Source organism: Ammospiza caudacuta, chromosome 18 (assembly GCF_027887145.1).
Source record: "Ammospiza caudacuta isolate bAmmCau1 chromosome 18, bAmmCau1.pri, whole genome shotgun sequence".
NCBI classification, from domain to species: domain Eukaryota; kingdom Metazoa; phylum Chordata; class Aves; order Passeriformes; family Passerellidae; genus Ammospiza; species Ammospiza caudacuta.
In genome coordinates, this window is record NC_080610.1 from 4993774 (window position 1) to 5020484 (window position 26711).

The following is a 26711-nucleotide window of genomic DNA, read 5'->3' on the forward strand; positions in this document are numbered from 1 at the left end:
GAGGAACCTGTGTGTTAGAGCTGGAGTCCTGTGGAAGCAGCCTCCTTCCAGGACATTCTTCAGTGGTAAGTGATGGGTTGTAGCTACAAGTGGTTTCAAACTCAAGGCCACTCACAGTTAATCAAATTGTGGTCTCATATAGGAAAATGTAATTTTTTTAAATGAAAGGAGTGGGAGTCCAGCATCAAATACCAATTAATGGCATTTCCTTAGACACAAGCTTGCAAATTGTGTTTTCCACATAGTAAAAGAAGTATATTTACCTTTTTAACAAGATTCATTATGAGCTGTTGTTGTTTGTTGCTTTCAAACTTTGCAAAAGCATCTGAAACTTTTTGTAGTGAAGATGATTCCTGCATAGCAAATTAAAACCCATTAGTCATAGGTTTATTTTTTAATTAATTTCTGCACTTTAGTTAGTTTTCTCAGGAGTCTAGAGTCCAAAAATTATTTTTTAAAAACACAATATAATTTACCAGAAAGACATGTTCATGTTAGGACAGTGTTTTTACATTTTAAAAAACCCACTTAAATGAACTTGATGAGCAATAATTTGTGTACTTTCCACACCTACTGAAGTGACTGACTGGGAAAGACAACATCAAACTTCTGCATATTTATAATATTCAAATGTATTACCTGCTTTGTAGTGCTGCTCTTACCAGGTGTTCACCTTGAAAAGTCAGAGAGATTGAGATTTCAGCAGTTTAACAGCCCTATAAGAATAAAAAGGTATAAATATCCTTTTATGTTTCAATCTGTAGTTGTAATTTGAATAGATCAGGAAATCAGAGTAGGTTTACATGAAATGTTTAGGACTTGGTTAAAGTGGTACTTGCACTTGATGTTTCTGTAGCTGGGTAATGCTGTGAAGATCAAATATTACTGTTTGGTTTTAAGGAATATTTATAAACTTGTAGCATGTGCATTGCCATATATTAGTGTCACAAATAATAGTCTTCAATTTTTGTTTCCTTGCCAGCTGAGCTATTGGTCCCATTTTCCAAAACCATTTCTTTGGGTTAACTGGCCTGTCCAAGTGCTTTGTCTGGCATATCATATATGGATATTTTGTTATTGAAAAATATGCTTACACAGATGAATAAAACAGCAGGGCTTTGTTGTCTATAAATCAAAGTCGTTACAGAAAAAAAATTTGCAAGTTGAGACATAATGCAAAGTTGTTGATCACAAGGCAGAAAAAGTCATTTTAGTCAAAATTAGCTTTGAGTTTTGAACAACTCAATGTTTTAGCCTGACATTTTCTAATTAATTGATATTTTAGAGTCTGATTTGGATATCAAGGAAAGATAACTCTTCTCTAATTTTATCTCTATCCCTTATAATGGCCTCCTCTAAGTGTTTGTGTCATGTCCTGGAAGAAATTCTTAATTTGGTCAGAGTAATGGAGCAGCATTTATGTTACTGCATCTATCTGCATAAACTAGAGCACTCCTGCCATTATTCAGCTTCCTTTCTCATCCTGAATTTTCCAGCCTTTCTGAGGGAATGTGTCTTTTTCACCTGTTCCAGAGAAGGAAACTGTTACTAATTTTTATTCTCCTTTGCTGGATATACTCTGTGTTTAAGAGAATTCTGGAAGAGGTTGGCTTTATCAGTGAGGGCTTCTGATTTAGGGTAGTATCTAAAAATGTTATATTAGTACATTGACAGTCTTGCATCTTTTTCCTCTTGCCCTGCACTTGTTTCTGGTGGCTCTTGTGCCAAGGATGAGCTCTCCACACACTCTCGTGGTGCTTTCCAGGGAGCATCGTTAGAGAACACAATGTTCAGCTGAAATCTGAGCAGTGCCAGCTGCCTAAACCTGGCTCTGTTGCCAGAGTCAGTAACTCCTGTTCTTGTCTTAGAATTTGTACACTTTGTGTGGGAAAGGTGTGGAATTTTGTCAGGGCAAATAAGCTTGACAGTGGCATGTTGGATGCCTTTGCAATGATAATGTTTCGGAGACCAGTTACAGAAGTGTTGTTTCATTAATGCTGGAGATGGGGAAAAGTCAACTCTTCATTTATCAACAACTTAAAGTGTGTTTGCTGTGGCTTGTGGAACACCCCATGGTTTGGTCACTGTTACAGGAAGAGAAATGTTCACATGGGTGTAATCAATGCTCTTGAAACAGAAACTGCCTCTCTCTGGATCCAAACCAGAAAAAGCTGTTCTTGCTGAGGGATTTTGGTTTGGGAATTTGTGAAATTGCTGAAATAGCTGGGCTGCTTTGCTAACTTAAAACCAAAGATGTGGTGGAAGGGAGTTAAAGGCTTTAGGGCTAAAGAGTATCATTGGTCTGTGTACAGACATTTCTGTTGAAATAGTGATACAAACTTGAAAGGTTGTAGAGTCTTTGTAAATTCAAGCAAGTCTGTCTTTTTAAACATTCTGCTGTTCCAAATTATCCCTCTCCTTCCATGAGCATTGTTCCTTAGGAAAGAATAATTTTTAGAATCTTAACTGGAACTGTAGTTGCTGCCTTGTTTTTCTCCCCCAGAAAAGAAAATACTTTTTTTCTTAAAGAAAGAACAAAGCTGGTTTTGTTTTATGGTGCATTTGGGATATGTAGCAATATTTTTAAATCATGAGTGTAGGAAAGAAATTATTAAGAAATATTATTTTGATAAAACAAAATATGGACAAGAATTACTTTTATTTGGCATCTTTTTGCACCATCATGGCTGAATGCTTTTAATCAACTAAATTCCTTAGAATTAAAGCCTTCCAGACTTCAAAACAATTGTGCTTTGTCTCTGTGTGAGCCTAGAAATAGAGTTGGTGTTGGCTGAATTCTTTTGGTTGCTAATGCATCCTTTCGTAGTCAAACCCTAAGAAGCCTGACTATGGAGGAAGTTAAAGTTAATTTGGTTTTATTCTGGTGCATGCAAGTTAATGATTGCTGTGGGAATGACAGCAATTGGAATCAAGAATTGGTTCTGGGCATTTTCTGTCAGGTAGAACTGAAAACTTCCAACTGGCTGGCAGACAGACACGAGCAGCACAGTCTAATACTGACTGAGCCCTGGACAGACTTGTTTTCTCTGAAGGTTTTGGAAGGGAAACACTCCCACAGCTGTGCCTGCCCCATGCTCAGTCTGTTGCTTAGTGACCACACTGTGTCCTTGTATCTCACAGTGACTGCAAGGCTGGACTTAGGCAGGAGGAGCTTGGTGTTTACTCAGTAAAAACCAGATTTAATACTACACATCTCTTTGTTTCATGTGGTGACCTGTATTACAGCAGAAATGGGCCTGTTTTCCTGTTACCCACCTACTCTAAAACAGGTCATCATTTCCTTCCCTCTTCCAGTTAGCTGTGCAGTCTGGGGATTCCCTAACTGTAGTGAAAGCTTTAATGACTGAGAAGCACAAAGCTTCACTGTGGTACAAATTGTTCCCCAGCAAATGATTATTCTACACACTACCAATGTTCTCACAGCTGGAAACGACAGTGCTGTCAGACACTAATTCTGTGTATTTCTCCATGGGGCTTTCAGGGAGCACAGTTTATACATATTTTGGGGAGAAGAATGTTGGAAGCATGTGGGGTGGCAGGGACAGGGATGAGCTTAAAACCTCAGATGACCAATTAGTGTTGGTCAGTTGAGTTACAGTAACTTGGTAAACTGCAATAACTGGAATACTCAGGAGCATCTGTACATACCTTCTGTGACAGATTTATTTTCTAATCACATTTTCATCACCCCAGCTCATATCCCTCACTGCACAGGGTTGCTTTCTCTTTCCTGTGTAGCTGTTCTCTTTCCTGAAGTCTGGGATTTTTTGTTACAGACAGGAAGAAGCTTCACACTGCTGCAGTGCGCCAAGTCTTCCGCCTGCGGCCCTTCCACGTTCTCGTAGCTACAGGTGGAGGATATGCAGGATACAGAAAATATGAGGATTACAAGTTGCAACAGCTGGAGAAGAGGGGCATAGAGGTGCCTGTGAAGCTTGCAAGTGAATGGGAGGTAAGAAAATTGGGGCAATTTTACTTCTGCCACATTTGATGCAAAGTTCCTTTGCTTCCATTTCAACACATGAGTCTTGAATTTGCCTCTGTTGACAACGTGTTCTTGACAGCTCATGGAACTAAAGTTTCTGTCACTTCAATAACTCATTTGGCTGAAGCCATGATACATTAGCAACTGCCAGCAACTCCTCCATCTTTTAGTGTGGCTGACACCATATGTGCTTTACAAGAAAGCTGAGATGGAATGAATGCCTGGTTAATAAAAATTTACTTGTTTCTTGAATGAATATACAGCAAGACCTTTTTTTCATAGGTTTTTTTTTTCACTTAGGTCTGTAATTCCTCTTGATCCAGAGGGATTTTTGCCTTTTCCTTTTGGATTCCAAGGAGTTGAGAAATGATTGTGGAATTGCAGGTGGTGTGTATGGTGTTCATAGGTCAAACACCCATTGCAGCATTGAAGTAAATACTTCATGGCTTCCTGTAGCTACTGTATTGCCTTTGAAGTATTAAGTATATTGTTCAACTCCATGTTGGACAGTTTAAAATACATGTGGTGTTCTTCCAAACAGCCACATGAGTGCCTGCTTCAGTGTCACTTCTGAAGGCAAGGAGTTAAAGATTCTAGGATTGTAAGGTTGTGTAGGAGATGCTTCAGTGTGACCTCTGGCACTGCAGTTTCTTTGCATTCCTGAGCACACTGCTGGTGTGTGAGTGATTTGGCCACATGCCTGTGGGAGACTAGGCTGGAATCCCTAAATTTCAGTAGTGACCAAAACCAGATATGATCCAGACAGTCCAGATGCTAGCAGCTTAGCCTGTGATAGCTCCTCAGGAATCTTTCTGTAAATCTGTCTCCTGTATATTCTTATCATGCTGAAGTTTGTTTCAAATGGGTTCTGATTAAAAAAAAGAACTGGTAAGTGTCCACAGAGGATTTATTTAACATGGCAATGTCAATTCAATTTTGATGCTTGAAAACGAATATTCTTTTGTTATTGTTCATACTTTTTGGTATGAAATTGGGTAATTCTCTTATTGCATTTGCCTTCTTTCATTGTACTGATATGCTGATTTGTTATTATTTGGTGAAGCTGAGAATGTTGCTTTTGATGAAACAGCTTTAAAGGATTTGGTTTTTACAGTGGGGAAACACACAAAGAATTTCAAACTGATAAGCAGGGCCCCAGATGCAGCAGACCCCAGTAGGAGACACTAACAAGACATCCCAGTCCTTCCTGATGTGTTTGAATTCTGTGGGAGGGAAAGGAAGCTCAATAGTTATGAGGAAAAAGAGAAACTATGGTCAGACGTTGCAAGAAATATCCCAAACAATGAAGGATTCAAGAAAAATAAGAGCTGCATTGTTCCTTTTTATTGTAGAGTGAAGTGGGATTTTTTGCTGACCTATCATTTTCCATTGTTTTGGGTTTTTGCATCACTGGGCTCATGCTAAGGGGTGTGGAAGGGGGGTGTTGTCTTGTTTTTAGGGCAGAATAAGGGAGAGAAAGCCCATTTACATAGGCAGAGAGAGACCAAGTGTGATTGAATGGGCTTTGAACGAGTAATGCAGAACAAGGAGCTGGTGCATGTGCCCTCACTGCCGAGCCTGCAGCTCTGAAGTGCTGATTCCACAGGGGGATGTGGACCCTCTTCCACCTGCCAGCTCTGTGTGAGGCACATTGCCCTGCTTCTGAGAAGACAGATATTAAAGGTATTAACCCTGCTGAGCTGGCAGGGGAGCTCCCCTGTGGCAGAAGTACCTGCTGGGAGCCTCACTGAGGTGTGCAGCATTTTTGACTCAATTACAGTCAGTACACTTGTGTGGTTTTGTTTTGCTTGAGCTTCATAAAAGGATGGGGCAGAAATTAATCTGGTGCAAGTCAAGTGTTCCTTAAGTTTCTCCACAGGGAAAGACAGAACTACTGTTTCTTTAGCACAGATCTTTTCTTTGTGTCATTTTCTTAGAGACATTCTGTCGCTAATAGCTTGAGCTGATTAACGCCTTAGTGTCTCCTACTGTGAAACCAGTGGGGATCAGCTTTCATTTAATTAGATGAGGTAAAGCAGAGGGCTTGGAGGCAGACAGGTAGATGTTTATCAGATGGATGGAAGCTTATTGTTCCAAATCTTTGCTGTCACAGAACATTTCCTGGCTGGGATCTGCCATGCATGGCATGCCATTCATATGCTAACTAGGGGCACTTTGCTTCTTCTTACCTGGGCAGCAGGGCACTGTTGATACAGGATCCAATAATTACTGTGGGAAAGCTTGGCCAGAGTGGGGGTTTGGAGGAACACAGTGAGCAGATGAACCAGAGTTTTGAGAGTGGAACTTTGAGAGTGTCCTTTCCTCCTGTAGTTTGTTCTGTTCTGTGTAAGGAAAAAGCAGTGTTTATTGGAGCGACATGTGCCAGGAAAGCACAGTAAATGTCTCTGGAAGTGAGCTGCAGTGTTAAAACTGCAGCTTATTGTTGTTTTAAAAACAACTTAATTCACCAGGAAAGTGTTTGAGCATAGGTTTAGGATCTGGATTCTCAGAATTAAGAACAACAGTCTTTCCTACTGATGGCAGGAAGTGCTTGTATTTATGTAACAGAGGATACTGGAGCTCATATGGCAGTACAATACAGAAGGTGCTTTTCTTGGCCCAGAGGAGACATTTAGTATTATGGTAAGAGGTGTGTTTCAAGTTCAGGAAAGAGCTAATAATGAAAGAATATATGATTTTATTTTTTTTAAATTCTACTTCAGAAGAAATATAATCTCCAGTTGGTTTCTTATTCCTCATTCTTGCTCCCAGATTCTGATGCTTGGAGTTTTATTGAAGCATCTATGCAATTATAAAAAAAAATCTTCGTAAAGTGGTTCAAAGTATGCAAGAAAGATGTTCAGAAAATATTAAAACGAGTGACATTTCAACAGCATCAGATTGTGTAAAGGCTGCACTGGTGTAGATGTTTTTCTCGGTTGTCTTGGCAAATGGAACCAAATAAAACCAGTTTGGGTTTGTGGGTTTTTTTAAAATCTAAACAGTGGGAAGAATTTTTGACTAGATGAGTCTGTTCTGTCTCGTGCAACTTCCTGTGCATCTTCCTGAGCGCCTTGCTGAGCTTATGGAGCACTTTAGCTGAGCTTTTCGGAAGCAGTTTGTGAGACTGGAGCACGCTTTGGTGCTTTGGCTGCCAGTGCCTGTGTGGGATTGCGTTCCCGCACCCGGAGACGCGGTGGGAAGCTGTGCAAGGCACAGAATCCGCATCGGTGCCTTGATCCCCGACAAGTCTCTTTCCGCGTTGTCCGGGCCAAAGCGCTGGCCCGCAGGAGTGCCTGACCCTCGTGGGGCAGCCCGTGATGCGGAGCCCTCCGCTCTCTTCCTTTGCGTTTGTGCTGCCCTGGCCCCGCCTCCAAGGGAAGGAGCTGCCGAGCGGCGCCAGTGGCTGGAGCCGGGGCGGGGCAGGGCCGTGGGCCCGCGGGGTTCCTTAAGGCCGGCCCGGGCCGGCACCGCCCGGAGCGAGCGGAGCGGAGCGGGGCAGGGAGCGGCTGCCGGCGGCGGGAGGTAGGAACGGAACGGAGCGGAGCGGAGGCTGCGGCCGCGGCCCCTCCGTTCCCCTGCCCCGAGAAGGGGCCCCAGGGGCGGGATGGCTGCGCTGCCGTGGGTGGGGGGTGCGCTGAGCTTTGTTCACGTGTCTGAAAACTGCTTTGAAAGGAAGGGTCGGTGTCGTTTTGGCGATTGAAGGCGGAAAGCCGGCACGAAGGAGACTTCCCTGGGCATCAGGTAAGGGCTATCGGACCGCAGGGCAGATGTGCGAGGGCTGGCGGCCAAGGGGTGATTCACTCTGGCTTGCTGGAAGTTCCAGGTGATGTTCCAAAGTCGACTCATGAGTAATCTCTGAGTATATTTAAGCAGAATGAGTCTGCTGGACCAGCCTTACCGGAGTCCAGAGTCCCGCGGGGCGGACGGGGGGCCGAGGAGCCGCCGGGGCTTTTGCGCAGCTTCCGCCGGGTGCTGCTCTGTGGGGAGGATGTAACGCGGCTTCTGCTTCCTTTAGAGACCCTTTCTGGAGCTGAGAGTTTGCTTTACTGATATCTCAAACTAAAATAATGGGTCGATAGGAGGGGGTGTTGTTCTAAACCGTTAATTGGAAATTACTACTACAAAGTATTAAAAGGGTGCCATCAAATTTCACGTCACTTTGTAAATAAATAAAGCTTTGTGTCCTTGCTTCACAGAAAATCTTTGAGACTGTATAACAGGCTTTTTGCACAGAATTCAGAACCCAGTCGTCCAGTTAGGCTATCCTTAAATACTTCTTTTTCTTCCTGAAGAAGTAACATTTATATTTATATAAAATAACTGAAACAGCATTGTAAAGTTACAGGAAAGCAATAAAAAGGTTTTTCCTAATACACGAAGAGAAAATGTATAGAAAGGCTTTTTAAAATGAGAAGTAAAGCATTTCAGACAGTGCGGGTAGATGCAGCCGAGCACGATACATTTCATTAGGCAGCGCTGGTCAATCGCGAGCGGCCCCGTTGGAAAACTCCCGGAGAGCTCCCGAGGGCGCTGCCCGGCGATCCCGCGGCCCTGGCAGACGCTCAGGCGGCGCTCAGGTTTGCCGCGGCACCGGCGGTTCTGTTGTGCTCTCCTAGTCCGGGAGTCCTGCCTGGGTGTGGAGTATCCAGTGTTTGTCCTGCCGGGCCGCCTGCCGAGAAGGTTGGGTGGGAGCAGGGATGAGATATTAATATCACTGTGATATCAAACAGTGACTGCTGGGAAAGGAACGGGAATTTACCAACGGGCACCCAGTACCTCGCCCCTGAGTGCAAGACCGTAGTTTTTGCTGGCACTCGAGTACAGCACTGGGATGCGTTCAGTGCATTTTTTAAACAGTAGTTTTGTGACCAAAAGTAGAAAGTTTGACCAGAGGGCTTTGAGCACTGACCAGCACATTCCAAGCCTAATGATTCATGCTTACGGTTTAAAACCGAGGCTGCAGGTTTGCAGTTCAGTTGCACATTAGTCTTACTTGCAACTGCCTTGCTGTGTCTTTTTAAAACTTGAGAGAAGGATTTGAGTAGTTCACTATTTGACAAGTAATTAAAAGAGGTCACTGGATTTGATGCTTATTTGAGCTGACAGAGTAGAAGCTGTGGCATAGCTGGCAGATTAGCAGTTCTCTATGAGATAATTCTCTATGGATTCATACCTGCTGCTAACTGCTGCTTTATTAGCCCAGAGTGGATTCTGGGTGAGTTCAACAGGTGAGGGAGTTTGGGAATGGTCTGCAACCCCTACAAACCAAACATTTTAAAGACTTTTGTCTAAGCTGACACAGGCTGTGGGCACTGCCTGCATCCCAAGAGGTCCAGCTGTTGAGATGCCATTACATGAGTTCCTCTCTCATGAGCTGTCTGATGAGCAGTTCTTGTTCCTTTCCCCATGGAAAGCAGGTAAATTCAGGATGGATTTTTCATTTCAGCCTCATTACACTGTAGGAACTGCATGTTACTTCTGGGGCAGCCACAGCAGGCATGTCAGCACCTCAGCAGGACTCAGGTATTGGCATCCTGGTGAATGTCATGAGGGGAGCAGAACAGAACTTCAGAGAAACTTCTTTCTTGGCTGCACACAGTTTTTTTAAGAGGTGGAGAAAAAAATCTTGTAACACCCATGTTTTTCCCTTCCTGGAGAGGAATCTCACTTGCCCCACATTTTTTGGACTGAAGGGTGGTACTACCCCCTTCATCAGGCTGTAGAACATTTCAGGGTCTAGGTTGTTTTAGGGAGCAGATCAGCTGTTTATCTGGGTACATGCTTCCATAGAATCATGGTTACTCAGCTGAGAATACAATAATTCCTTAAAAGTGTTTTGAGGGGTAAAATTGGATTTTACTGGAAGAGCTTGTGGGTTACCTCCCTTATCCTGAAGGGAAGAGCACTGAAGTAGATGTGATAAGATGTGTTTGCTCTCTCTCTGCAAGGGTGAAGGTTGCACAAGAGGAGGGATGGGGAGCAGGGTTCCACCCTGGCTGCAGGAGCTGCTGGACTGTGTGTTCTGCTGCTCCTGCCCAGCTCCAAACGAATTCCCTCCCTACAGTTCTGTGAACACATGTGTTCAGTGTGAAAAATAATTCTGTCTTGGTCAGATGAAGTTTCTTTTGAAACAGTGTTGTCGATTTAGCTTGTTGCTGTTTAAGTATTTACTAATTTCTGATGTTCCCAAAGTAGCTCCCCTGTGCTCCTTGTTGCTTTTCTTTGAATTTTGATAGGATTTTGGCTAACTGCTTTCAGCATTTTACTATACAGATGGCATCGTTTTTGTTGTGTAGGAGTTTCTTGTGCCAGCCAGAGAAAGACTAAATGATATTTTAAATAGGAAAACAAAAAGAGTTGGCACAAGGCTCAGGGAGGAAGGAGTATGTTTTGAGTGCTTTCACTGATCTTAAATTTCCCATCTTTCAGGTAGCTGGGTTTCTTTTTTAATTTGCAGTTGTTAAAATTCAGCTTGAACAACATGCACACAGGTCTTGGATCTTCCTGACACACAGAATACCATATAGAAATTTTCTACCCGAGAAAAATATTCTAATGCAGGATCTGCAGAGGTGTGTCTAGGGAGTATCTGTAATATTTGGAGTTGAAGGCCAATCAAAATACACAATTACTGCTTGAATATTTTCCTTTTGAGGCCTCACTGGGATGCCATTTGCTAGTTAATTCTAGCTTTTCCTGCTGGTCCTCCCACTCCTCCTGCATTATCCCTATTACAATACAAGCCTTTCCCTCAGTCAGAGCAACAGTGCTCTTTTTCATCTACTCTGTCAGCCAGAGAGTTTTCACAGTGCTTAGAAAGCTCTGGAAGCAAGGAGGGTTTTTTTTAATTTGTTTTCAACCCAGCTTTAGCAGAAAGCAGAAGTGAAATGGAACCACGAGAGAGTCAGCCCTGCAATCGTTCTGAGTATTTGGTTTAATCTTGAGGTGAGATGTAGCTATCTGACTTCACTTTTTGAAGCAGGACTCCCTTAACAATCCAAACCCAGTCACAGGAGATTCAGAAAATCTATGTTTGAGGTGTGTTTTGTAGGATTAAAGAGGGAAATGTCTCTGTATATTTAGAATGCTTAGATAGAAACAGTGCAGCCTTTGGTCTTTAAAAATCAAACCAGCTACCAAACAGTTTCCTATGTTTTGTATTTTAGTTCTACTGGACACAAAAACTGTGACAGTACTGAAAGTCACATAATAGACTCATAACACTTCTTTTATACCCAGTTATCAAGCTGGCCCTAAAACTGGCTTTTTTTGTATGTATCTGGTTATTTGTAGAAGAATGTCCATTACCTGTTCCCTTAACGGAGTGTTTTTAGATGGAAGCAGATTTCCGCAGATGGATGTTTGTGTCTGGCAAGAGTTGTAAAATAGAAAGACATTCCTTTCTGTTCTGTTTTGTTCTTTACAAGCTGGACACTAAGAGCAGGAAAGGATTTTTGGTGCCCAAGAGTCCAGAACTCTTAGCAGCAGCTGCTGCACTGCAGAATTAAAGCTGGGAGTTATCTCCTCCTCCTCCTCCTCCTCTTCTCCGCCCCACTCCTCCTCCCAGCCTTGCATTCAGGCTGGTGCTGGGATGAGCTGTGCCAGGCCAGCTGGCTGCTTCTCTCACTAGAGCACTGCTGCCCAGCAGCGTGGGACAGACTGCAGGGTGTTTTTTGGGGAGTTGGGCTTCAATGGCCACCCGGACTAGCAAGAAGCAAGGACTGCTCATATGGACAGCTCATTTTTATCATGTGCAGAGTCGGCTTTGTAGCGGGATGTTGAAATATGACACAATGCCTGTTTGTTTGCAATAGCTGCAACTCTCGTAGCAGAGATTCAAGTGGGAAACAGAGAGGGAATCCAGAGCCAAACCAGCGGGGGATTTAGGAACTGTGACGCCGAGTCCTCTCTCCTATACCGGAGCAAGCAAAGGAAAGAGAGGTAGAGGAAAAAAGACTGAGCCTTGCAACAGCCATCACCCTGACGATGTGTCAGTCAAACACCCTGCAGGGACCAGAGCTGCACACAGGGAAATGGTGAGATGCTACAAAGCTTTATCTAACCCTCCACCCTCTTGCTACAACCTCCGCAAAGTTAAAATTCATGTCCGGAGGCTGCGTTCAGGGAACGGCGGCAGCAGCAGCTGTGCCGGGGACCAGCACCCACAGCTGGAGAGTCCAGGCCCAGCTGGCTCTGCTGGTGGGACACCAAGTAGGAGAACTCGTTTCAGGTACTGTTCAGTATTTTCTGCTTTGCAGGAGTGGTGACTGAGGCGGGAGGGAGGCTGGGAGGGTTTCTGGGCAGAAGGAACGGGAGCCATCTGCGAAGCTTTTGTTTGGCCTAATTACTATAAAGCTCCTTATACATTGTATTGGCAGAGAAGGGCATGCTGTTCCATGACAAGGTGAATGGGGAAGCTTTCATTCCTTTCCCTTCTACTCTCTATCACTAGGAGAATGGAAAAATTAGTTGAGGGGCCGCTCTGAAACCAGGCCAAGGCAGTGAGAAGCCCGAGGGCTCCAACGCGATGCAGCTCTGCAGGGATTGGTCCAGGAGCGACTGCAGTGAAGGGGGGGAGAGCAGCAGGAGGGGGAGAACGGGACCCAACCCGGCTCCTGGCCCGCCAGCCCTGCTGGGTGGTGAGGATGGGAGGGAGAATGTGAAGTGTCCCTTCCTATTGCCATGGCGAGTCAGTCCTACCTCCTGCTGAGAATCCTGCATTAACTCTGCTAAGACAGCACTTCTGCCCCGGGTTCTTTTTCCCTGTTGCATTAAGATGCACAGATCATTCTCTATTTATTAGTTCTTCAGGGGAAAGAAGTTGTGTTCAATGCAGAAAAAAACATCTCTGAGCCAAAAGCACCATCTTGCATCCCAAAATGGTGACAGTTATACCTGCCTGATATTTTAATTCTGATCCAAGTTTTGAAAAGAACGAGTTGACAAGAAAACTTCCTTTTAAATTCTTGGCTTCTTTCCATCTTGGAAAGACATATGCAATATTTTGTAGTTTCTCTTTCATGTCACAGGATCCCTTGAGAGAGTGAGCTGTTGGGAGCGGCCAGACTGTGCCACTTCGGTTTGTGTGCGCACGTCGCTGTGTCCTGCTTGCAGAACAGTCGCCTAGCCAGGAGTTCAGTCAGTCATAGTCAATAGTTTGCCCTCAGGTAGACAGATTTCCATTTGATAATGTGACCTTGGAAATGCCAGTGGTTTTTTCATGAGTAGAAGCCAAAGAATAAATGGGGACCTGAAGGGTTTTGCATCCAGACCTCCTGCAAGGATCTGAACTGAGGCCCCTAAAGTCTGTCCTCTGCTAAGAAGCTGAGCAGCTTTTCCCTGTGAGAGTTAGGTCAACTTCTCCCCATGATATTTGTGCAAAATGAGGTCTCTCTCAGTCAGGACACCCATGTAACAAAAAAAAATCAGAGATGCAGCTGATTATGAGGGGAGTTGATTATTGGGCTACGGAGACTAGATTGTTGTGCAGTAGTAGAAATATTGGCTTTGTCCACATGTTCCCTATTCAGAACCAGGATACTCAGTGAAGGCTGTAAGACCTGGAAACTGGTCTTACCTTTAATTTTTGAGGGTGTCATTCATAAAACGTGACCTATGAGGGTGAACACCATTATCTGGACTTTTTAGATAAACTGTTCTATTTTGGGAAGGGGAAGAACCAGTCAAAATAAAGGAGTAAAGACTTGTAGTATGAAAGATTAAGAAACATTTAGCAGGAATAACTGACCCAGCTGTCGGAAGCTGGTGGCTCTGCAGCTGAGATGCCTGACCCTCTGATGTTGTGTATGTAATCTTTCAGGTTGCAATTCCCCCAGCTGGCCCTGAGGCGAAGGTTGGGCCAGCTGAGCTGTATGTCTAGGCCTGCTCTGAAACTCCGTTCTTGGCCTCTGACTATTCTCTATTACCTTCTGCCTTTCGGTGCTCTTAAACCCTTGACCAGAGTGGGATGGAGGCCTATGAGCAGGGTAAGTGTGAGCAGCTCTCTCTCATGTGCCATATCTGGGAGCTGTGTCCTGGAGCTGGCAGCAGCTGGGGGGAGAGCTGCTGCATGCAGGGCAGCCTGCTGATCACTGCTGTGAAAGCAGAGCTGCAATTCGTGCTTCTGTTTAGTTTTCACTGTGGTTGTGTTGATCAATTGCCTCACAGACAAGTGACTTGTTAAGGAGCAGAGAATTACTTTGTCCTCTAGTAGTCAGGGAAAGTTAACAGAAACTTCTGAAGGAATTCAGTCACATCACAGTATCAGGGCTAGGACAAGGAAGACCAAACCTTTTGGCAAGTTCCTTTTCCTGGTCCTGTTGAAATGGTCTCTTGTTATTTGCGCACCAAGAGGGTTTGTTCCTCAAGTTCATGGAGCATTTGTAGTCCAGCATGTCCAAATGATACACAAATCTCTGCTCTGTCACTGTTGAGACCGGGGTATGGGATGCCTTGCTCGTAGTAATTCTCCCCACAATCATGCAATTTCAGAATCCAACAACCAAGTAAGTATTTTGATTGCAAACAGGAACAAAATTGCCATTCTTAAGCCTATTTAATTGAACATCTGTTCTGTCTGATCCCATCAGCTTGAAAACCAGGCTCCATTGAAGAGAAGGGGCTGCTAGGAAATACTGCTTATGACAATTGGTGTGATTTTATAGGTGTATGTACATTTTTGATGTTGGTGGAAAACAGCTTTTAGAAATGAATACAGTACAGGGCATGTCAAATAAAATGGCAACTTTTTTTTCTTCAGTATTTCAGCTTATATAACCTAAACCACTCTTCATTTAGATGGTTTTATCTGAGTAAGATTAGGTTGGTACTTCCTTTCTGAAATATCCCTGTATGTACACAGGATGGTGATTTGTAAGTGAAATCTTAATTTGTTGTATTTGGTATGATGGAGCCAGTGCATACTTCTGCTTGTGTTTATGGCTGAGTTTTGCAAGACTTAATCATGAAGGATATGATTGAGAACAAATGACTCTCACTAAGAAAAATCCCAAGGTTTAGCTGCAAGTTGAATGTAGCTGTTCAAAAACAGCAGTCAGCAGATCACCACTTCCTTTGCAAAACTGGTTTCAGAGTGTTCAGTTCCCTTGGTCCATATTCCCCAGCTTCCCCCAGTTACATCATAGCCATGTGAGCTTCCTGGCTGACAGCAAGCACCACAAACCCCAGAAGAGCTGTCTGCTGGAATTATCAACAGAAAGATGTTGTCATCTCTCCACCTCCATCAACAGCAGATACCTCTTGCCAACTTTGTTTCATTTGTTTTTCTTGCTAAGACTTGGCTTTTGGTGCAAGTCCAATGGTGTATTTCTACAGAAATAAAGGCATTTAATATTCTTGCAATTAGCAGCTCCCATTGTTGCAAGAGAAGGAGTAAGGCTGGTATAAGTTTATACCTGTGTAGCTGCATCCAGTGGGTATATTTCTTTGATGGTACTTGTATACTCATTAGAGCATACAACACACAGTACTGGGTGTGGGAAGCACCCTCAGTCTGGGGAACATGTCATCCAACACTGAGAAGTTATTTTCCAGTCAATTTTCATTTAGTTATTCACAAAAATTTATACATTGGTAATGTTAAGCCTTTCTGATGAGCGTTCTGCTATAATATGTGCAATATCTCTTTCTTCTGTAAGCCTCGCATTGGACAGTTTGCAGTAACTTCAGTGTGGAGCTTCAGCCTGCAAAGGAGTGGAAATTCTGGCTTCACTTTAAAGTTATATAAAGTTTCATCCTGTCTCTTGTCTGATCTCACCAGAATGGAGGGAATGACGATGAAGTGCAGTGTAAATTTTTTGCTGCCTTAAAGGCTACATGAATTCAAGGGAGGGGTTTGCAGAACAGCCTGATCCTTCCTGTGACAGAAGTAAGGAAGCCATCAGTGGGCAGAGCACTGACCTGCTGCCATTGTCCCCTCAGGTTGCCCTGTACAAGTCGGTCCCCACGCGGCTTCTCTCGCGAGCCTGGGGCCGCCTGAACCAGGTGGAGCTGCCCACGTGGCTGAGGAAGCCGGTGTACAGCCTGTACATCTGGACCTTTGGGGTGAACATGAAGGAGGCAGCTGTGGAGGATCTGCACCACTACAGGAACCTCAGCGAGTTCTTCCGCAGGAAGCTGAAACCGCAGGCGCGGCCGGTGTGCTGCGTGCACAGCGTGGTGAGTGAAAGGGAGGGAGGGCTTCACCCTGCACTGCCACTTCCCTCAGCCCCCAGAGGAATGGCACTGCTTCATGAGGACTTAATGAACTGCTGACTGGTTCCTTTTTTCTCTTTGCTGTAGATTAGTCCCTCTGATGGAAAGATCCTTAATTTCGGACAGGTAAAAAATTGTGAAGTGGAGCAAGTAAAAGGGGTTACTTATTCTCTGGAATCTTTCTTAGGACCTCGCATCTCCACAGAGGAAATGCATTTTAGCCAGGGTAAGTTCTGTGTCAGTTCTGCATTTATTCTGCTGTGCCCTTTCAGTGTTCTCAGAAATCATAAGAGAGATGAAAAAATGTAACATTTTCTTGCATTGTCAGGAACAAAAGCAGGTCTGATTTTTGGTTTGTTTAATTTGTGGGTAACCATGTCACTGTTCTAGTTCTTTCTCACCAGTGGCTTTATGCAGTCATGCCTGGCTCATTCTGATTATCTGAACTGAGTTGCTTGGTGCTTGGTTCCTACACTTGACTCCAAGATCTGTTGCTACACCATAGCTGCAGCACTCCTGCAGTCACACTGAAATGGGCAAAAGCACTGGCTAGCAAAACCTGGATTCTTAACAAGATCCATGCTCAAGCACTTCCTGTCTGATGACTTAAGAGGACTCTTCACAAATTCTGTTCTTAAAGGATAGCTTTAGTAAAAATTCTGTTGTACTGGATTTCAGTTCTGCTGTTTTGCTTATGGAAGGGCAAACTCCAAAAGGAAATTTTTCACTGTGATTGAAACAATCCAGGATCTAATTTTCTTGTAAAGGGAAAGGAACATTTGGAAATATTGGATTTCTGCATGAAAGCTATGTTTTTGTAGTCTCACCAATCTACATGAGCTGCATTTAATCATCTGCTATTGCACTGGCTCTAACACAGACTGCCTGGCTAAGGTAGATGACTTCAGGAGGAATATCTTTAACCCCTTCCTTTCCCTGCTTTTTCTGCAGCCCCACCTGGTAACTCTTTTCAGAAACAACTGGTCACAAAGGAGGGGAATGAGCTCTACCACTGTGTAATTTACCTTGCACCAGGGGATTATCACTGCTTCCACTCGCCCACAGACTGGACGGTGTCACACCGACGGCACTTCCCAGGTTGGTTTCTGTTCCTAGGAAACAGCTGCAGAGCAGCCATGGAGGGAAGCACTGCTATGGGCCTCTGCACAATGAGACACACCAGTGCAGAAGTTGGACAGTAATATGATAGACAATGGTAGAAAAGTGAATTGTCTCAAACAGTAATGAGTTTTGCAGCTGTAGAGTTTACCAGAGCAAATCACATAAAAATAGTGAAAACAGTAATATTGTATTCCAACTGTTTGTTTGAAGTACCCCTTGATTCAAGCTGAGCTGATTTGTTCCCAAACACTGTTTATTCAGTTTGCACCTGAAATATAGAAAGTTCTGCAGGCACACCAAACAGTAGCCTAAAGGATGATCTCTGCTTGTGCTTGGCAAAGAAAATGCAACTGAACAGTTACACTCCTGGAGCTGGGATCAGATGTTCTTGCAGATAAGAATATTTTACTTCTTGGTATCTAGCAAAATCCTAAGTATTTGGATTTGGTTTCAAACACCACGAGAAAGAGACTGACCCACCACACACATCCTTCTGTGACCCCTTTGTTTTCAGCACAGACTTCTCTTTCATTTGCTCTGCCTGGCACTTGCCTCTCTTCCTACAAATAACTGACAGAGCTGTTTACTGGATCAGCTCCAGTTACACTGAAAACACCATCTGAGTGGCATTACAGTATCACTACAAACCAGACAACCTAACCTGAATATTTTCTCATTTCTTCAGGCTCTCTGATGTCTGTCAATCCTGGAGTAGCTCGCTGGATCAAGGAGCTGTTCTGCCACAATGAACGGGTTGTCCTTACAGGTGACTGGAAACATGGCTTCTTCTCACTAACAGCTGTAGGAGCAACAAACGTGGGCTCCATCCGCATCTACTTTGACCAGGTGAGCAGGATCATAGCAGGCACCTTTTTGTTAATGGCTGAGGTTGATGTAGCATAACATAATTTAACAAGAAAAATTATTACCCTGAAATTAGGGTGTTTCACAGTACTGACACTCTAAGACTGATTTAAACAGTGTTGTCTCCAATATAGACAATTTAAAAAATATTCCTATTGCACCTTTGAACTGTGAGTTTGTGCATGGAAAATGTGAGAGTGTGTACAGTGCACAGCTGTGGTGATGAGGAATACAGAGCACTGAAATCCTTCTCTTCTTCCTTCTCTGTACAGGACTTGCACACGAACAGTCCAAGTTACTCTAAAGGTTCCTACAATGACTTCAGCTTCATATCCAACAACAATAAGGAGGGAATCCCCATGAGGAAAGGGGAACATTTAGGGGAATTTAACTTAGGCTCTACAATTGTACTAATCTTTGAGGCACCCAAGGACTTCAGATTCAACCTCAAGGCTGGACAGAAAATCCGCTTTGGAGAAGCACTGGGCTCTCTATAGGAACTGTCTCAGCAAGAAGATTTTCTATAAAAAGGGACTTTTTTCACACCACTGAGTGTTTCACTTATCAAGTTTGTATCACTCAGCAGGACCTGGGTGAGGAGGAAGAAAGATGTCACTGCTGCATTAAACTTGAAAATATTTGGTCTACATTTACCTGCTGCTGAATGTAGAAACTGAACTGAATGATCATGGATGTATTGGGTACAGCTGCCTTTAAAGATGTTGCCCATGGTGGTTTCAGGCCCACCCTGTGCCTGTAGTCTTTCATGTTCTGCCCTGAATGTGCCACAGGATAATTATGTTCTTAGAGCCTCCAAGTCCCTTTTAAGCCTTCCTAGGCAGGTGCAGTAGGAAAGGGTGGAGGTAGAGATTACCTGTAGTTAAAGGGACACTGACAGGCTGAGTCAGACCTTGTACCTTGTATCTACAGAATCTGATTTACAGACCTTGAGTAAAGAATATATTCTCATATTTATTTTATTGTAAGAAACTCCACCCAAATTACTAGATAAAAGCAGTCTCTGAATGCACAGATGGCCAAACAGTGAAATTTGCTGGTGTGGCTTCGTGGCCCAAACAAAGCAAAATGTACAACAGTCAGTCAGTACAATGAGTGACACTCATCCCTCATCCTGAGTTTTGTACTGTTAAAAACCTTTAATTCTTTTGTCTGACATTGCTGCTTTAAAAATGGGCTTTGCAGTGTATTTTAAACCTGAAAACAGTGTCTACATTCCAGACAACAGAACTTGTCATCTTGCGATTTTCTTTTCTTTTTTTAAAGACAGACAAAGCTCTGTGTCCTCTTCCTAATCCATGGTTTTATTTTGCTATTCCAGGCCTTAAAGTTTTTGTCTTTATGAAAGACAGTTAACTTCATCTCTTGGATTAAGGAGTTAGAAGACACAGGGCATATTTTTGCTGGGTGATGTGATGGCAACTAAAGTGTGCTTTTCCTTTCTGCTATGTATCTTGTTACTTTGTCACTAAATTCTTGAAGAATTAGTTCCTCTGTTAAAGGACAGCTTCAGCTACTTCAGGACCAATTTTTATTGTACAGAGTGAAATGCCCTATGCACTGACTGTGTTTAAAATATTTATGGCTTTTTAAAGAAATCCCGTGTTGCTTCCCAGGTGCCAATCTGGCCCTCCCTTGACTGGGCAACAACTTCATCTTATTCAAAATACAAAACAAAAAACCACACTGGCTCTGACTTGTACCCTCATACTTAATGCTAGGAATGTGCTGGGGGCTAAAATCTTTGTGCTGAAGCTTTAATCCACTGTAAAATTTTAAAGCTTCTGCAACTTCACATCAAGAAGAGTTAAAATCTAACACTTTGGATCTACTGCATGTGGCACTGACAAAAACCACTGCCAAAGTGAAGAGGAATTGAGTTTTAAAGCAATGTAAATTGTTTTTTGAGAATAAACTGTTTCAAGTCCCAGCACTCAAACATGATTTTGCTATCCAGAGCTTGTTGGAGTGGACACGCTTATGAAACCTGCCTTTGTGCTTTCTGAAAGATTTCTCCTACTACTTCCTTGCTTGAGCTACTTTTCTGCTACTTCAAGGAGATGACAGGCTCTGATCTCCTAAAGAAACCCTTCTTTGTATGCACTGCAGAAAATAGAATATAATTTTGTTGTACAAATGTCCAGTTTGCCAAGTCCTGTATGCTTAGCTTGTCATCGGGAAGGAAGGGATGATAAACTGCCTCTAAGTGATGTAGCCAGGCATGAGTCAGATGAGGGTGGCTGTTTGGGTGACAAGCAGGAGAAAATTCATTTGGCTCCAGGAGTCAGTGTTTCCTCACACAGGGAGGAGTTTGAAAGCTTGAAGTGGCTCTCAGCCACCTATCTTGTTGAAGTTCTTGGTATTAGCAAGTTTACTCCTGCAGCAGTATAGTACCAGATACAAGTCTTTTTAAACCTTTGAGAGTGAGAAAAGAGTAAGGCAAATATCAGCTCTGAGAGGATAAAGTTTGGGTGATCTTTTTGATTAAACTTCAGTGTCATGTTAACAAGAGAAAGCAAATTTGTTCCAGTGGATGAGCGAAAAAGACAACTGAATCTTTTCCTTCTTTTCCACTGGGGTCTATGACATCCAGACAGAGCCAAAGGAAGTTTAAGCTTTAATTTCTTCCTACTCAGCAGCATCATCCATAGTATCTGAAGGTACATATTAGCCTAGTGATGGAGGATGGGTTGCTTGATGTTTGCTTTATTAGAAATCTCAGAAGGAAGAGAGGATTCAGCATGCAAGTGGCTGTTTATGGTGGTTTTAATACTGTGCAGAGCAAGCTAATAAACCAACATTGCTTGTGATGCAGGGGCCAGCAATGCACCCCAGGAGTGAAAAAGTTCCTCGAGGGTACTGATAATGCTGTGAATTTCTCCTGCATGGAGAATCCATTTAATTCAACTGTATCAGTAGCACGGTATTTTTGTATGTCAAAGTGTATGACTTACTGACATGAACTCATTTAATTGCAAACATTTTGAAATAAAGAGTCTTATCTGTGTTGCTTATCTTTGTGGCATGACAGGTAACCTAAACTAGGTATTGCAAGTGCAGCATGAGGTAGGTGTAGCTCCAGTTTGTAACAATAGCTCTGGCTACAGTAACAATAAAAAAAGCCAAATTATTTTCACTTAATTTATCAAATATAAATTCCATACCTAGAGCCAAGTGAATGGATACATCTCTTCCATTGTCCCCTGATATGAAAAGGCCAAAACTCCTACCCCTGAGCTGGGCAGTTGGTAGATCCTACAGGTCCAGGGCCAGCTGGATGTCTCGCAGGCGGGCAAGCAGGGCCTGCACGTGCTGTCTCTCAGCCAGCTGTGCTTTGGTGAGAGTGCTGATCCTCACCTGCAACTGCAAGGAACACCAGTGCATCAGCATAAGTTTGTAAGGTCAGACAATATTTAGTCTTTTGGACAGCAAGAGATGCCCCAGCAGCTTTTGTGTTGTCTCACTTGAGGGCCAGTACGTGGCAGATTGTGTCACTGAGGAACAGCTCAGAGGTACCAGTACCCACACCTGGCTCTGTGAACCTGGGGCCTGAAGGCAGAGCAGGGCCAGTCTGCACACAGGGAGTTGTCTCGAGAAATTGCAGAAAAAAACTTGAGATTGAGTCTATGAAAGCTTGATCTATACCTTGGAAATAGCCTCAGAGAGGTCTACTGGAGCAGGAGTTGCATTTCTGAACAACAGGAAGAGGCATCTACACAGCCTCTTCTGCTCCTCAGCCTACTTCTGACTACAAATTTCCCTTGGCATTTTACTAATGGCTTACTACACAATTCCTCACAGCTACCATCAGCATTTAGGCACAGTGCTAATCACTTCACTAGCTTCAGTTTAAATGCTGTGTACACACCTGACCCAATTCTTCCTGGACTCCTTGCACACCATCTTGGGCTCCTGGTTGCGTGCTCATTTCCAGCCACTGCTGCAGAATCTGTGCCTGCTGCTGACAGCACCTGATAAAATGGATTAGAAGGATTCTTATCCAAATTAAGAGCTCAACAGTCTAAGCCAATTTAGACTTGCAATTGATACTTGCAATGAGACCCATATTTTTGTCTCAAACCAGTCAATGGTTAAAATCTTTTTTAAAAGGTAAAAAAAACCAAAAAAACACCAAAAGATGCTGGAAAGTAGAGGAATCTGAAAACTGTCATCTCCACCTCCTGCTTCTAGCCCCTGACTTCTTCTTTTCCTGGCAGTTAAATCGCCCCCAAGCCCCATTTCTCTTGACCATTTCTGTTTTCTTGTTCTAGTAGAGCAGTTATCAAATACCAGCCATATTTAGGTTTTTTTTAATTAAAAGCTGCAAAAGCTCAGTCCTCTTGATAAAATAACTAAAAGCTAAATTTCAACTGCCCTGCCCTATTCATTTGTACTATCTCCTGATTACACCCAGTGATACCTCTGACATGCTTCTGCAAGAGTGCCAAAGGTGTAATTAAACCTCTTGGCTGACTACAGAAGGAGTTATGCACAAACTCTCCTTCACCTGGAGTGAACTCCAAAGGAGAAAATAAAAATCTGTTTCACTCACAGCTCTGCTGTGAACAGACTGGTTATTTCTTGGGTAGATACACAGAAAAAATGCAACAGAGTTGACAGCATGAAGAGAGGCTGGCTAAAGGGGCATTACTTGAGTTCCTGCTTCCTGCTGTAGTAGTACTGCATCTGCTGCTGGATATGCCAGAGTTCAACTTCCACCTTTCTCTCCAATATCATTTCTTCTCTGGAACTGTGCTCCCTCTTCTCCCCTTCAGCTGAATGGAAGATACAAGGCACAAACAATGGAGGTAGAACAGACATCCACTCTTTCTTCATATTAAAAAAAACAGAAAATATTTTTAATGACAGGAAAAAGGAACCCTCCCAACTGTGTTTGGTTACCCTGTGACATGTACCCTGTGACATGACCCTTGTTCACCCCAAAGGATCAGGTACAGTGAGAGGGCAGGAGTTCTGACAACAGAACAAGCTCTTGAAGACTCAGTCTGAACACATGAAAGATAGAAATGCTCTGGTGGATGGTTCAGTACTACAGATACTGTTTTGGCCTGTTCAGGATTTAGTCTAGAAGTAATTAAGTGCAGTAGTCCTGCAGAACAAATGTCATGCTCTGATGTCATTTAAAACACCACAAGGGGAGGTGCTTAGACACAATCTGTCCCCTTTACAGCCATGCTGTAAGTACAGGGAAACCTCAGAGAGCTCTACAGGGTGAACTTCCCTCCTGAACAAGTTTTGCTGTACAAGTGAACACCCCAGCACCTGAGCACATTCTTGCTAAAAGAATGTTCAAGCAGCTCCCATCCTTCAATGCCTAGAGCAGGGCTTTAGCAGAATCCACAAACTGCAGTTCCCTTCCCAGAAAGGAGTTCTGGTACCCTTGACCTCCTGATGCTGGCACACAAGTTTGCCTTCTCTCCCACACATTTTGTGTCACACTTGCAGTCTCACATAGATCAGAGAGGAGCATGAGCAACTGCTACTGTTTGGATCTGAGGATGTACCTGCAGTGTGGTGACTCCCTTTTCCCACCAAGTCTTCAGATGACAGCAAATGTGGCTGCAAATTTGGTGGCAACTTCTTCTCCACAGAATTCTGTTGAGAGTCTTGGGAATGGGCTCCTTTGTGACCATTGGCAGGCTGCCCTCCTCTCTGGAAGATCAGAATGATATTGGGGTTTTCCTCAAAGGGTTTTCTTAAGTAGACCCTACAAGTAGGATGTGCCTGCCCTACTCAGTCCTACTCCCTCTCAGACAACTCCTGTAGGTGCTGAGCCCCTCTCATAAAATCCCACAGAAGAAGGAGAGCTTGAAAGATGGACTCTGATTTCTAGCATGGGGATACTTCACCAAGATTAAAACTTCCCATTCTGTGTGGAACAAGGAGTTCAAAAAGCAAGCACCTACTTGCAGGTTAAGAGAACTTCAATTTTTTTAAGCTCTCAGACACACCTACTGCTCCTGAGTTTCTCTTAAATCCCTGCAATCTGGACAGCAAACTGTAACTGCTCTGAACTCCCAAGAGGCAGCAGCACCCTCACATCACTTGCTAGGAAAAGATCTGGCCAGGAAAAGGCATGAAATACAGAACCCCACATGTGGATTGCTTCAGACTAGGGGCAAACAGTTCTTGGGCATTCAGAGGCAGTTCACCTGGTCAGCTTTAAAGATCACAGCTAGAACAAGTGAAAACCAGCTCAACCAGGGCAGCTAAGAAGAACCACAAGAAAACACAGCAGTGAGCAATGGGCCTGCTGGCAGCAGCCCAGTACACACACTAACTGTTCCTTCAGCAGTTCACTCACCTCTTCTGAGCCAGCTCTCATGTGGGACCTGAAAGATGCAGGAGAGCACAGCTCTGGCCCCTGCCCAGCTCTGTGCATGTCCTGTGTCCATGTGGGGAGAGAAGCACAAGTGAGAGAGGGATGGGGATGAGCAGCACTGTCCATCTGAGACAGACATTTACAGGTACTTTCTTCCATGTGAGGTGTCAGCATTAAGTTCCCAGTCTGTGCAGGACATTTATTCACAGATGTTTGCTGAAAGGGCACCTCTGACCTGTACAGGGAGAAGGATAAGGTCACTATACACTGCAACTGGTTGGTCTTGTCCTTTGAGGTCAGTGCAAAAAAGGGGAGACTCCTGTCATTCCCCTGCATACAGCTCTCCAATTAGCAGCTCTACTATGCCCCCTGTAAGTCACCCTCTTTTCTTTACTTCTAAAATTAGATTTTCTGCCTAGTAAAAGGAGGTCTCAGCAGTTCCTTGCTTTCTAGAGATTCCAGAAGGAAGTCAGGCTTCTGGGGTGCCAACCTGGCTCGTTGAATGGCATTTCTAAAAAGAAAACCAGAACAAAGAATGCCCCAGACTTATGATTATTGTAAACTGGCATCAGCTGGATGCAGCTAAAGAAACAGTCCTGTTTCATCATTCATCCCTGCTCTGCAACATTCTCCTTGCATGCAATCCTGATTCTTAAAGATTAAATGTCAACCTGTATTAATGTGAGAATCTAGTTCAGCATGTGAGTGGTGGGGCCAACACCAAGAATGGTGGAAGTGACACAACTGAACAGGGCAGAAACTATTCTTTTGGCAGATATACTTGCTTACAGCAATGTGAAGTTGCAATCTCATTTCCCTTTAAGGTTCCTGTCCTGCACTGAGAAGATTCATAGACAATTCTTCCTTGCAACTGCCCCATAATCAACAGGAATTTTTTAAGGAATAGCTTCCCCAGGGAAAAGAAAGGGGCAAGAAGGAACTTCAGCTTCTGTACACCAGGATCTTGATATTTATCATTTCATCAGGTGACTTCAGTGCAAAAAACAAGAGCTCCAGTGGCACTGGGTCACTTGGGCAAGATAAGCTCTCCTGCTGGCTGAAGTCCCATCAAAGGTATCTTTCAGTGTTTCTCTGTATAACTGTTCCTATGACAAATGGCCAATGCTCCACAAATTCAGTTCTGCCTTGAGAAACACAAAGTGGAAGCTGAGCTGGTTCTACCTGTCACTGGCAAGTACAGTCACAAACACCTCCCTATGTGGGGGTTGGTGTTTGCATTACACAGCAGCTCTTGTATAACTCTGTACCACCAGCCACAGGATGCATTCTAAGGAGAATGCATGGAACTAAAGTTATCAATGAGAAAACTTGGAAACACAAAAATGAGACAGACAGATTATATATATGCATATATATATATATGCCAGAGAAACAGGGGAGGGACAGGAAATTTACACTCACAGGCCATGGAGCACTGAGCCCCCCTCAGCAGGGAGAAGTGGTAGATGTCTGCATTTTGAAGGCCATGGCTCTTCCTGTGATGAATGTCCTCTTGTCTCTGGACTAACATCAGGCCTTTTAAATGTCATTTGCTTCTCCAGAGGTGCAAAAAAGAAAAAGGCTTATTTAATTTCTGGGAGAGAGCCTCTGTTTCCACAGCATGGCACAACAATACACTACTGGTGAAGACTGCAGGCTGCCTGCCAACACAAAGAACAGCAGAGCATCTGATGGCTGAGAGCAGGAAGCACCATGGAGAAGGAACCAAGATTTCTGATTCCCTCCAAGCCATAGCAGCTCTCTATACTAAATCAAGAGCTCCACTGTGTTAACATTTGGGTGAGCAGAATTAACTGAGTACTTCTGCACCAAGGAAAGCTGCACATTAGCAAATGGAACAACTGGTATCCTGAAAACCTGGAAAAGAGCTGGGAATGCTGCCCAGAAGCAGGAAGAGAGCAGCCAATACAGGCATCCTTTTCACACACAGGGTTGGGCTGATATTCGAAGGCAGAAGTGACACAAGCCCACATATGAAGGTATAAGCAATGCTGAAGCTAAAACAAGATCAGATGTAGTCTAAGTCTCTAATGCTTCATTCTAGCACAGAATTTAGAGACCTGACCCACATGCAAAGGTTTCAATCAGGAGTATTGTCTGTGGCAGAAATTGGCCAGTTTT

The 26711-nt window shown here is 43.7% G+C and overlaps 2 protein-coding genes across 8 annotated transcripts in view; one reads left to right on the plus strand and one right to left on the minus strand.

The window, feature by feature from the left end:
• PISD (phosphatidylserine decarboxylase) lies at positions 1-21240 on the plus strand. Of its 7 annotated transcripts, none has more exons than XM_058816403.1 (9): positions 1-65; positions 3798-3973; positions 11824-12239; positions 13830-13995; positions 15950-16186; positions 16310-16448; positions 17174-17320; positions 18030-18190; positions 18481-21240. In XM_058816403.1, exons 3-9 carry the CDS (start codon positions 12043-12045, stop codon positions 18703-18705), a joined length of 1272 nt encoding a protein of 423 aa, XP_058672386.1. In that variant the 5' UTR covers positions 1-65; positions 3798-3973; positions 11824-12042; the 3' UTR covers positions 18706-21240. The 7 variants fall into 7 exon arrangements, with proteins under 7 accessions (XP_058672386.1, XP_058672390.1, XP_058672385.1 ...); XM_058816407.1 differs by having other exon boundaries at positions 11824-12045; XM_058816402.1 differs by lacking the exons at positions 1-65; positions 3798-3973 and adding exons at positions 7478-7531; positions 7682-7750.
• SFI1 (SFI1 centrin binding protein) overlaps positions 20894-26711 on the minus strand; it is a 24128-nt gene continuing 18310 nt past the window's right edge. Inside the window, 6 exon segments of the mRNA XM_058816409.1 lie at positions 20894-21589; positions 22095-22197; positions 22878-23001; positions 23752-23899; positions 24552-24804; positions 25992-26125. Of these exon segments, the coding sequence (XP_058672392.1) occupies positions 21482-21589; positions 22095-22197; positions 22878-23001; positions 23752-23899; positions 24552-24804; positions 25992-26125 (870 nt within the window). The 3' untranslated portion in view covers positions 20894-21481.